This window comes from Lepisma saccharinum, chromosome 13, assembly GCF_977018435.1.
Source record: "Lepisma saccharinum chromosome 13, izLepSacc3.1, whole genome shotgun sequence".
NCBI lineage: Eukaryota > Metazoa > Arthropoda > Insecta > Zygentoma > Lepismatidae > Lepisma > Lepisma saccharinum.
In genome coordinates, this window is record NC_139241.1 from 826,034 (window position 1) to 839,864 (window position 13,831).

The window sequence follows — 13,831 nt, forward strand, 5'->3', positions numbered from 1 at the left end:
CAATGCGTCCGACAGCCCGTCAGCGCTCACTATCTGTCATTCGTCTTCTTTCAGCCAAAGAAACACAAATATTATCAAAAATAATCCTACAAAGGTTATAAACACTTCGTATCAGCTTTTAAATGCACCTCAAATCCTTCTACAAAAGTGTGATGATTCTTGCATGAAATCCTTGCTTTTTTATGCTATTTGAAGAGCATTTCAGAAGCGATTTTCAGCCTCTCAAATTCACATACGCTTTCGAAAATTTACATTGTTTGCTTAACTTTTTGGAAGGCAGTGTAGATATAGTCAACTTGCTTGTGACTTATGACAAGGTTAATGTTATCATTTCACGAGTAAGAGTACTATTATTTCTGTCTATGTGAAGTATCTGAATATGTGCTTTGTGCAATACTATTTTTTATAATTGTAACGTACTATTTAATTTTTAATTACAGATGCAGATACAAATAAATAGCAAATAAAGATGGAGATTTTCAGATGTGGAAGTTTGGTTCTCTTAGGTGCTTATTCTTTTCAAAGATTAATCACAAGATATGAAAATGTGAAACAGTTATTACGGTACCAAAAGATACATGTGCAAAGTAGATCCTTTGGAGATTCACAGAAGACTTCCTCTGCAAGTGGTAATGGTAAGAGAGAGCCAAGAGTGTTATTCATAATTGAACTTGAGTCCTTGGCATTCAGTGCCAGTGCTATGCTAACTAGGCAGTCTTTATTGTATGTCTTGAGTTTTAAAGAATCTGATAAAATATTTTGCACCAATAAACATAAACAGTTCATTAAAACTAACGCTTCTTTTTTTTAAGTGCCCAAGAAACGTTGCATTGACAGCAAGTACATGTGTATCATTTCAGGTGCAAAATTGGAAGTTTCCACCTCGGAAGTGACAGTTCGTACTTCTTCGTCCATGCAGCCTCTCACATTTTGTTTCTTGTGGCTTCGTGATCATTGTAGGTAAGTGTTTTTCCACTGCTTTTATTTACTGCTTGACATTCAAATGACATTTCTGCGAGGATCGGAGAGACCTACTCATTTCTTTTTAAAAGAAAAAGTTGTGCAGAGAATTAGTCTATTTTGTTCATTGATTGATTGATTGATTTGCTTTATTTTACTTTGCTTTAGTGCCACTTTTGGCTAATTGCGAAGATGGACATGAATGATGATATGATGAATGGACACTCACAAACATCCATGACCAGGCCGGGATTCGAACCTGGGACCCCTGGCATCGTAGCCGATCTGCTAACCACTCCAGCATGGGGACCGACAGGCTATTTTAATTTCCTGACCTGTTACAGAATACATTTGGCCATTTTAGTCACCACCACGATTCTTTCATTTGACATACTGTACGAAGTTTTCCATACCTTTGTCATAGTAGTCTGCAACCAGTCCATTGAACCAGTTTTGACAGCTTCCTTGAGTTCCTTGTCCACCCAAAAATGACTTCAGAAGTAGGAAGATGTGGAAGTCACTTGGTGCCAAGACTGGGATATATAAATTAGGACTTTCTACCCAAACTTTCTTCAGGTAACATTCCAAGAATGTGAGTGCAGCAGCCGTGCGGCTATCTTTGTATTCTGCAGTCAGTATGCAAGGAACCCACCTCGCACAAATTTTCTTGTAGCAGAGATGATTGTTGATATTGTCATACAGGACCATGCAAGAAGCCTCCTTAAGGTCGGCAAGTTGAGACATAATTAATATTAAAATGTCATCCAGTTATTTCTAATGAAAGTCACTGAACTAAGTAAAATAAAAATGAACAAAATATGGTAGCAATGTCTATCCCAGTAACACAATTTTTTTCATTCTTAACGCTGAATATTAGGATCAGTATTCAACAACTGACCCACCAAATTGTTCAGTTTCAGGCCTTTAGCACTCACAAGTGTTCAAAAATGCGTCACAGCTTCCGCTGTCTTGTCATATATCGGCACGAAGCAAAGGAAGTCATCTCGAATACAGCTGGGTCACGAAAAAATTAATGAAAATGAAAACCCTTCCGTTCCCAACAAATCTAACGTTACGTCTCCCAGTATGATCAAATGCTTATTCATTTATCTCCAGTGATGTGCCCAAGGGAGGGTTGGTGAGGTCATAACCCCATTTGACCCAAAATTCCTTTTTTTTTTAAAATAAAAAGAAGAAGAAGAAGAATGCCAAAGACAGGAAAAAAATGGCAAAATCAGGACTGACGACCAAAAATGGTATGCGTAACCCGTGCTTGTTCATTATACAGGCACCACGATTTGATATACACAGGACATGTACTATGTAGACATTTTAAAGAAAAATCGGTTGAAGTCAAGGATGGCTAGGTGGCTCAGTTGGTAGAGCCCTGATTCGGATCCTGGTAGAGCCTGCAATTTCCACCTGAAATGTCTACATATGCAACATCTTCTTGCTTTCTCTTCTCGACTTTCATAAAATTTTCGGCTGTGTCTGTATGGTAGTTAAGTGTTTGAATGAATTTTAAACCCAGTAGGCTTAAACAAAAGTATTTCTTTATACCATGAAATTCTCGGACTGCATATACGAAATTTAGTTCTGGCAAAACTAAATCATCACTCAAAACTTTGATTTTCAGTTGATCTATGCAGGTCATTTCTGTTTCATTAAACCACTCCAATATCCGGTACTGGTGAAATATTCACGAGAGAGAGAGAGAGAGAGAGAGAGAGAGAGAGAGAGAGAGGCGCGCCTTGATCTCTTCGGCCCTCAACACGAACGAGCACTACATTGAGGCCCCGGAAGTTCTACTGTCGTCAATGTCTTCATTTTCGAATCACTATATCTTATAAAGCAACCAGAGGACGCTGACTGATCACTAATCGACTGTATGAATTGTCACACTTACCTCTGAAATCTCATTAACCGATTCTATGTAGAGATGAACCAAAAAATTGAATCCGCGTATTCATATCCTCATTATATTCCAGAACGTTCCGCAGATAAAATGATTCGTTAATATTGCCAGTAGTTGACTCCTTCTCTCATTCAAGAACGTACCCTATCCCGCCTTCCCTACGTTTGGCGCTACCTTTGTTGTGCAGCTTCCAAATGCTGACAAGTCTCTACATAGTGCTCAAGTGCGCTGCGACAACACCGGAAGCGCAAGAAAAGTTTACGTACAATATTATCAACAACAGGGTTATAGAACATTCTCCGTCTTACCTCGATAATTGTCTATCTCCTTAAATCATCGTCACATTATTCATAAAGCCAAAATCCTAATTTTATTTATTGTAAACAGAAACATTTCCTGAAGGGGGGGCTCGAGCCTCCTGATTCCCACCTTGGATACGTGCTATTGACAATAATAGGATTATAGAACACTCTCCGTCTCGTGTCGATAATTATTTCTCTCAGATTTATAAATTTATTATCTTTACATTATTCAAGATGCCAAAAGTCTAATTTTATGTAGTGTAAATTGAAAAATTTCCTGAGGAAGGGGGGGGGGGGCTCGAGCCACCTCACCCCCACCTTGAATACGTGCTATTAACAATAACAGAGGTATAATAAAACATTATCAGTCTTGCCTCGATAATTATTTCTCTCCTTAAATTATTTTCACATTATTCAAGAAGCCAAAAACCTAATTTTATCTAACGTAAACTGAAAAATATCCTGGGGAGAGTGTCGAGCCCCCTGTGCCCCATCTTGGATACGTGCTATTATCATTACAACAACAGGGTTACGGAACATTCTCCGTCTTGCCTTGATAATTATTTCTCTCCTTAAATTATTGTGACATTATTTTATTTCACACCACAAGAAACCAAAAACCTCATTTTATCTAATGTAAACCTAAAACTTTCGGGGCGGGCTCGAGCCCCCTAAGCCCCCCCTCTGGATACGTGCCTGGTCAGGATCAAGGATCCGTTGGATGTATAGAATGAAATGAGTACTTTCAACAGGTGTGTAGTTTGAACTGCAAACTCTGAGAAAGACAAATTAGCAACCACTAAAAGTGCAGAACTGTAATGTACTATCCTTGCATAAGTATCATGTATGAAGATTAAAGCAATCAAATTATACAATACATGCTATTTTGTAAATTGAATTATAATATCATATTTCATTTATGTTTAGCCAACCTCCATGACAGAGTGGTTAGCACAGGATCCTCACACGATACTTGTTACTGTACTTGTCGTAGACTTTTGTTCCCATAAGACACTGTGCAGAGCAGACAATCTGTAAAGATGGATGAGCAATTTGAAGAATGTTGTAGGAGAATTACTGCTTTGTGCTTTTATTAAAAATTAAAAAAGAAAAGAATGTACTAGAGATTGACTGAAAAAAAAATATTGTAATGAATGCGTACCAAACAAACTTTTTAATTAACTCGGGTATGCATATTCATACATGAGATTCACAGGATTCATTCACAAATTGTAAAAAATCAAACATTGAATGGGGCTGTTCATTGCCAAACTTTGATTGTTGTGTCCCTGAAGAATTTTGTCCGTCATCTTGTTGCCATAAACTTTACATTGGAGCGTGATAGGATGGCTATTCAAACGTTATTTTCAACGAAGGTAAGAATTTCTCGTGTAAATCGATAACAAACAATGTGTTTAGCAAACCTTTAAGATTATGTAGCAAGTCTTAAGATAAATTTCCTTGAACCTAAGAATTAATATATTTAGGTGCAATGGCAGGATAGCTCAGATGGGCTAAATATAGTATGTTTCTTCACAAAGAGCACTAAACTTGATGTAAATTTGGTCGTGCCTATCTGCCATGGGTCTATAATACAAAAATTGAGATTTTTTACACTACGGTTTTTGTTTTTCTTGTTGCGACTTGCGAGTATGTGTAATTCAACAGCGGGAGTAGGAATCGGAGAAACTCACCAAATTACAAAGAGAAAATGTATTAAGCTAGTAAGCGCATGATATTTATTATTATACAATATGTCCTATCCGATAACCTAATATTAACATATGTTTTCTTTGTATTAAGCAGACATATCCACCCCCGTATTTTTGTCCTTTTTGTTTTGGGTTACAACAATTTTAAAAATTATAATTCCTGTAAATAAGAAAGCCCTAGAGGTTGAGAGAGATGCAACAGAATATAAAATGTTTTTTGTAATAACTATTCTTCTCGATAAATGTGTATGTAAAAATAGAGAGCCATATGTAGTAGCCATGAAGAAAAGTAAGATATCACATAAAAAAAGGAGTTGGTTATTAATAAGTAACAACTATATAAAAAAGTACAGTCACATCGAATTATTATGTTTTATTCTTTACCAGATTTGCGAGAATAAAGCACTTGAATTGTGAAAATTGCAATTGACGTAAACAAGTGCTGTGCAAATTTTAAGGCTTTTTTGAATTCTGATATTTTTTCTGTTGTTGACGATCGTGTTGTTAAAATTCTTAGTTTCACAGCACTGATTATTTATCTATCATGTTGCGACATAATTTCTGAGGTTATGATGAAATTAAACTTGCAATTTAATGTAATACCACCACGTTTGGCATCAAATTCACCATGTATTTAAATGAGAGAACAATTGCCCATCAAAAACGTTGGGACACAACAGGGGTGCTGCCACCTTCAATAGTTTGCTTTGACCAGGCCCATTTAATACACTTGTAATAATAAAAATTGATGAATTGAACACAAATGCTCTGCTCGTCATCTCTTTCCTTTTTTTTTGTCAAGAAACTAATAAAAAAAAGACAACACTCGGAAACCACAGACAAAAACTACCCTTTGCAAACTCACAGATTATCTTCACATGGCGAAACTTTGCTCTGATTGGCTGTTCCACAGAATCCAGTCGAGGAAAGCTAGTAGCAATTAGAACATGTCCTATTCCTCCATACCAGTCAAGCAGCCATCACATTTGGGCAGGTAGCCAGTTCAGCACCAACTAACTGGATATTCAGTTCCGTGTGAATCAGCCTTTAGCTGGCTGAGTAGAACTTGATGTTGGTATCGCAGGGTTTTAGGTTGAGATACTTGGTTCCTTTCCTTTTTCTCCATCTGTGAAGTCCTGGTAGTCCAACTCATATTACAACTTTTAAATAAAAACACGAGATAAATTCTGACTATAATTTATTATTAAGCACGTATATAGCTTAAGACAAAATCAAATAAAACACAGTTTAGACCTGTTACACTGAAAGATTCGGAAGCCTATTTTTCTGTTACGCGAAGCACATCTTTCTCCCGATCGTCCTACTGAAAAACTGCAGCTGCTCAGTCAGGAAAACCATTACTTCTCTTCACTGACTCAGTGGTAGCACCTACTATAATTTTTAAATACCAGAAAGTTGATACAAATAATGTATATGTCCGAACAGTAACATAATGAATGGTACATTAACCTGGCACAGTGCATTTTGATAAATGATAACAACAATGCAAACGGCAACGCGTAATCTTCTCACTCCACAAAAATTTAAACAAATTAACAATGGCTTTCGAAATAACGAGAGGAAAGAATGGCGTCTGCCAAAAACAAATAACTAAGAATAAATGTAAGAAATTTAACTGAAAAATTAATAACTTGGGCTTCACTAAACTCATTGAAATGAAACTTACGCCATTCTTTACAACGTCTGAAGGCAAATCAAACTATTGGTGTTCTATATTGTAAAAATTGCTTAAACTTGCCGCTATTTATACTTCTAGAAATATCGGTGTATGAAGTTAACGATGGTAAAGATGGCCATATTGGGAAATTTGGCTGAAGACATTAATATAATATTTATCAACTGTAAAATAAGTGAAACTATAATAAACTACTACCGTGCGTCCATTTCGATCTGCAGCCGAGAGATCGGGAGAAGCGTGGCGGGCGGCACTGACGGAGATGCCGACATTTGCGGCCTGAAATGCCCGCTTATTTTTATGGACATATGCAGACATTTATATAAATATTGCAAAACGATCACTAACCTGTGTTATAAGAGTATGGTTTCAATTTTAGTAGCTTAGTGACTGTATGTGCCGATGATTTTGACACGCCCACCTCTTGTGAAACACGGCCTACAGGTTTGTTTGGAGAACGTTCTAACGCTGCACCAATATCATCGAGTTTTGCTTCGGTTAGAATCCGTCGTTTTTGCTTAGGTGTTTTAAAATTTAACGATACAGTTTCTCGTAATTTAAGGACAAGATGTCTAACCGTATCTCTGTGTGGAGTTGAAACGCATGGGAATTTCTGTACAAATTACCTATACACGTCTCGACACGAGTTTGTTTTCACGTAGGTACGTGTCATACATAAAAAAATCTTTGTTCTAATGTGAATCTTGCGGCTGGCATTCCAATCGTCTCACTGACACGTCACACATACACACTACAATAACACAAACAAGTAACTGCAAGTAACCAAGAATAACACTCTTGCGCACAGTACGAAATTAACACGCTCTTGGTTTACATTGCTCGCCACTATATTTACAACTCTGTCTTCATCTAGTCGCGAAGGAACAAAAAACTCGAGCTCGGATATTTCGGATTGCAAGGAAGCTCATGAAAACCATTCACTTTTATCGGTTTCGTCTGCAGTGTAATCCTGATACAGTGTTGCACATTCGAAACCTCCAAACGATTCCCATTGCCACAAAATTCTTTCAAGGATATAAACTTAAACAGGACGTTACTGGTCAAAACTATGATTAAAATGCTTTATTATCTGTGGCTCTTAACATCGTTTCTATAGCATATTTATTTGTGTATATAAGAGCAGAACTTGGATGAATTACAGAAGAACTTTTGCGTGTTATAACACAGGTTAGTGATCGTTTTGCAATATTTATATAAATGTCTGCATATGTCTATAAAAATAAGCGGGCATTACAGGCTGCAAATGTTGGCATCTCCGTCAGCGCCGCCCGCCACGCTTCTCCCTATCTCTCGGCTGCAGATCGAAATGAACGCACGGTATAAGCATGAAATAATATACTAGCCATTATGTACTATTATTCATTAAACAATAATATAACAGAACTCAGTAATGGCCAACTCCGGGTCATTACAGCATTGTTGTTCTTTGTGAGTGTCCCTTCATCAATTTCATCATATCGTCATGATTAACCCAAAGTGGCAGAAAGGGGACACTTAATAACAAAAATCAATCAATTTATTTAGATGTAATTATGAAGATTTCATTTAAGAGTTTGTGTAGTGAAATATCACTATGTAAAAGTATGGTGTGGTGTGATTATCAGTGCTCGAAAAATTTTCTTCAGAGCTAGGCGCCAGCTCTGAAAATCAGGCCAGGAAACCACCTACTAGCAATTGTGGATACTGTAAGAAGCTGAGCCAGCCCCTGTGGCGGAGTGTTTAGCACATCACGCTACAACGGTAGGGCTCCCGGTTTCGAATCCTGGACTGGGCTTGGATGTTTCTGAGTGTTTGTTCATCAATTTCATCATATCATCATTCATTACCATCTTTGCAAATTAGCCAAAAGTGGCACAAAAAGCGAAGTAAAATAAAGAAAATCAATCAATCTATAAGAAGCTGAGAATCACCATATTCAAAACATCCCTAAATCATGTGAGAAAGCAGGAAGTGGGGGGTTGGGGACGAAGAGCAGGAAATTGTTACTGATTCTATGGAATGTTCACAACGTTGATAAAACAAATCACTTGCTAGCTTACGCTGTATTGCAATTTGAACTTAGAATCTTCAAAGTTTCGTACATTGAAGCTTAAAAAATGGAAATATTACAGCAAGTGATCACAGTCGCCAAGCTGAAATTTTAGTCGCCATGGCGACCTGGCGACCGAAATTTTTCGAGCCCTGGTGATTATAATAAAGTAGGGAAGGGACAGATTAATTGGTACTTTCTCTATCAGTATCTGCCGATAGAAGCATATTGGTTTATCAGTGAAATTACTTGTTATTTTACTTATCAGATATATCTATAAATATCGTATAATTTAGTGCAAAATTCTGCCATTTTGTTATAATCTCCACACCCTACTTTTAAAAAAGTAAATGTCTAAATATGCAACTTCTTTTGCACTGCCATCACCTGGAGACACATTTATTAAAGATGTCAATGATCCATTCAGGTTTTTCAAGGACCATTTGAGATTTTATATCTCATTGGTAAAATATTGGTATCAGTAAATTTTATATCGATACTGTAAGGATGCGATTATTACTGAATCCTTTTTATGTTAAATGTTTATTAATTAATTTAATTGGACCGGCCGGATTTTAGTTTCATGTGTGTCAGTGGTTAGTGGCATTTATATTAATGTGTGTGCAACTTTTGCATATGTATTCCTGTACGTTCGTCATGACTCCTTTTAAATTCTTGGCCGATGGGGTAGACAGGTGTGTCGCTGGACAGCCGAAGCGGGAACTACAAATAGGGTGGGTCAGAGGGTGTCAGATGTTTGGGAGTGACTAATATGCATACTTGATATCATTACACTATTTCAATTGTTTATTTTATGTGGGAAACCGAGTACAGAACTGACATACCTTCGGCAACCTTTTTTTTTTGGTAGTGAAGGTTTTTTTTATTATTTTTTTATTAGCTACATGAGTACACTCACTCTCTTCGGGACAGGGTACACTGAAATGGAGATTTTTCAGAATAACGGCTAACTCTTAACTTCTTCTGTAAATAATTTATAACAAATAAACTTCAATATATCAAAAGGGAAATGGGCGTTATGATGATTTGAAGAAATACCTGTCTATTGCCAATAGTTACTGCTATATTTCCACAAAACTTCAGATGCTGCATGTCTTTTGAACCTAGGGACAAAGGTAAAAAATGTATGGGAGTGTATGTGAAGGTGCGAGGTGTGAATCGCATAAATACACAATCTACACTTCATCACCTGGAACCTTTATCGGTATCAGCCAAAATGTCATATCGGTTCATTCCTATGATAAAGCATGTGCTATCCATACATAAAATTGACTTTAATAAGAAACTTGTAAACAAAAAATCTAGAACTGACTACTTACCTACTTCATGCTGGAATTTTAATTCAGTAGTTGATTTTTTTTATTGTTGCCAAGAAACTAATAGAGTTTAATTGTTTTTTATTGTTGTAATCAATGCTTTTTTATTGTTGTTTAGGTGTTCAAAATGTTACAACCATAACACAAATCAAAGGGCTGTTGATCTGTTATCAATTCCAGGAGACATGAAACCAAAATCGTGCCTCATCCGGAATGGACATCTGAGCATAGTGTGTAAGTGTTTATCTAGTATGCTTAGAACTAGAAATGAAATTGAAATTTTAATTCATTTTTCTTGTAACTGGTAGAGAGGGTACAATGTATGTTTCTTTCTATTACGCTGAAAACACACAAATGCAGGTTCAATTCTGAAGTCGGACAAAACAACTGCATCATCCGAACCCTACCATTCACAACATCGGCTAATGGGATTCTAGAAGAAGGATTTATAAAATGCCTGGACTTAATCAACATAAGCACACCAAATATACAGTAAAAGCATGCACGAAATATCAATCAGCATCACTGTTAGCCATCAAATCAGAACAGCCCTTGTACCTTGAAATATAAGTGTATAATATACTAATATATTAGATTATTATCAGATCTAGATACCTAGCCTAGTTCTAGATATATATATATAAGTAAACCCTACTCCATTGTCAATTGCTCAGTTTGCATGACAATTGTACGAAAGAGAAAATGAAACAATGAAAACACAAAAGAGGACATGAAAAAGGCCACAAAAACAAAAGAAGAAGGCAGGGCAACAAACATTGCTGAAACTTCCAAAAATGCAAAACCTCCAAGATATGGATCGGATCAGAAGTCTGCTGAAGCAGTTAAGGTTTGCTATGAGTTGTGATCTCATAGGATTTTTCGAATTGATTCAGCTCTATCCACAAGCCGGTTTAACATACGTAGTGTGGGGGGGCCATTGAACCACTGTGTCCCCTCGAGAATTTTCATGATTTTTTTTTTTTTTAAGCGAAAGATTTTGATGTTTTATGTAATATAAAATTGGTTCCATGGAAAACGCAACTAACAAAGATATTTGATCCCAAACTATGGCCTGTGTATGTATGTCATTTTGTAGTACTTTCACTGCTTTTTACTAGTAAAAACCATTTGTATGCATACTTAAATTGCGAAATAACAAACACGCCAAAAATAACTATCAGTCGGAAACCTAGCAATTCTAACCTAAGGACAAAATATTTTAGCTGCTGTTGTGGAATGTCACGTTGGGTGCTATATTCACTTGCACGAAGCCTTCGTGGTTCTTCTGCTTCATGGTAAGATAACACACTATGGTAACAGACGTACTTTACTTCACAGTAACACATTTCTATGAGCAAGAAATGACTGAAAATGTTCATAAACAGCATAATCTTCATAAGCCAGTGAAAACATTTCACTTTCTCGAGAAGGTGCAGAGCAATGAACGCTAAATACATGTCACACATCAACAATTTGTTTCGAGATTGCTAGCTATTTTTTCTGAAACACTTTTTATGTACAGGTTGTAGCATTTTCGGCTACCTACTTTCAAAATAACATGCACTATCTCACGGTGGATTTAACTTTTATTTTACTGTTGCAATACATAATTTGTACATTGGGATTCACATTATCTGCACTATCTACACTATGTGTGGAAAGTAATGTCTTGCAAATGTACACCCATGTTAGCAATGCATTGCACCAGATGGCATCAAAAGCTTTACGAGCATTTCAGGAGTTACGTTCGCAATTTCTTCTCTGATTCTTTCCTTCAGTTCTTCTACACTTCCTATTCTGTTTGCAAATTTGAATTTTTCTTCATAGATTCTTTCTTTTTGGCTAGTGAACGTGGAAAAATTTATAATTGCATGTTTCTTATTCTGCTTTAATGAAACATGTGATACAGAAAAAGGCAATGGAAATTTCCATAAGGGAATTCAAAATATTTTTTTTAACAAATTAGTTTAGAACTGAATTTAAAAATTCAGGTGTCTGATGAAAATGTTGTATTTTGCTACCCCTGGTTATATTGGAAACCACCTGTATTCATAATACAAAAATGAAATTTTATGTAGTTGAATGTTAAAATTGTATTAATTTTTATTATAGCATAACAAAATAAACTTGTTTCCATGGAGTTGACTGATACTAGTGCCGATAGCACCAGTTTTCCATGAGTGGTTTTTTTTTTTCACACTAATTCTTTGGATATTTTAATGCAAAACTCTAGTATATTGATGAGGTATAATTGTAGTGGATTGCTTATATATTAATATTGATCAATGTTCTGAACAACTTTTAATGGACTAGTTAAGCATGACGTCACTAGCAGCCGATGTCCCAGAAGTATGTTTCCAAACAAAACTTTCACCCTGCTTGCTCCTATCCTTTTGCATTGGAAATGTATTGGAAAGGGATAACTTTTGTTGCAGTGACAGCAGTTAGTGAAGCGAAATAGTGAGGTGCAATCCACATCAGTGTAAAGATTAGATTCTGGCGAACATATAGACATTTTACTAAATTCTTACAGATGTGGAGTAAATTTAAAAATTACGTAAGAAAACTGGGTATTTTTTGAGGAAACATGTGAAAAATTGAAGGCCTCAGAACATTGACAGTTTTAGCCTATATTTTTTTAAAAAAATATGAAGATATCTTACATGGTGGAAACTGATCATAGAAGTTTATCGTTTGTTACTGTGACAGCAGTTAGAACACAAAATACTGATATCTATCGTATATAAGTGTAAAGAATATATATCGATGTTCCCATAGTACAGTGGTTCCCAAAGTTTTTCGTTTCAGGGTGCCCTTAGTATTTGAAGATTTTCCACAGCACCCAAGTCAGAATGAAGGCCTATCTAACACTTGCAACGCTCAGTTAGTGTGGTTAGGTTGGATGCCTTAAGTTAAGAAATAAACACATATTTCAAATTCAGAAACATTTTACGCCTAAAAAGTACCAACTAAGCACATATTTGGAACAATCATATCATTTTAGGGAAAATATTGGAACATTTCGTGGCTCCCCTGTAAACCAGCCATGGTGCCCCAGGGCACTGTGGTGCACACTTTGGGAACCACTGCTATAGTAAATTGTTGATGTGTTTCTTCAAAAATTACCTGATTTTTCTTATGTTATTTCTTCACGAACCCCTTATATATTCTCCAGAATCCAGTATTTACATTGATGTACATTACACGTCGTCTTTCTGTTTCCTGACTGTTGTCACTGCAATAAAAGTCACACCTTTGTGATCAGTTTGCAATGCCGAAGCATAGGGACTCTGCCACGTGAAAGTTCATTTGGATACATGCATCTGGGACATTGTCTCTGGTGATGTTGTGCTTAGCCAATCCATTGCTACTATGTTCAAGCATTGACATTGGAATTGATGAAAGTAACAACTCAGCGCTATATTTTAATTCATGTTTGTTTTGCAAGGGAATGACAACCACGAGTCCAGTTTCCCTCTCGAATGGTTGAGAGACAACAGCTACCACGGTGCCTTGTCAGCCAGAAGAAAGATGAAGATCACCACATGGCATGGGGCCGAAGCACCCCATCTGGATATAGCACACGTACACAGAGAGAAATATTTGACGCAGAGTGGACTTTGTGAACTTGTGTCGTCCTTAGTGACGTATGGAGTGGGATTCGTTGAGAGTGTAAGTACATAGATAAGTCGGTTAGTAGGCCACGAACATTTATTTAAAAAAATACTTGAACACTATTTTTATTTTTCAACATAATCTCCAACAACATTCATACACTTATTCCATTGCTTTATCATTCCCCCAAAACCTGCAGCATAAAAGTCTTTCGGCTGCTGTCCCAGCCACAGTTGCACCCCAC

The 13,831-nt window shown here is 36.5% G+C and overlaps 1 protein-coding gene across 1 annotated transcript in view; it reads left to right on the forward strand.

The window, feature by feature from the left end:
• Positions 1-442: 442 nt before the first annotated feature.
• Tmlh (Trimethyllysine hydroxylase) overlaps positions 443-13,831 on the forward strand; it is a 29,163-nt gene continuing 15,774 nt past the window's right edge. The window contains exons 1-4 of the mRNA XM_083133384.1: positions 443-635; positions 861-960; positions 10,091-10,206; positions 13,421-13,644. Of these exons, the coding sequence (XP_082989510.1) occupies positions 470-635; positions 861-960; positions 10,091-10,206; positions 13,421-13,644 (606 nt within the window). The 5' untranslated portion in view covers positions 443-469. The remainder of the gene's footprint in view (positions 636-860; positions 961-10,090; positions 10,207-13,420; positions 13,645-13,831) is intronic.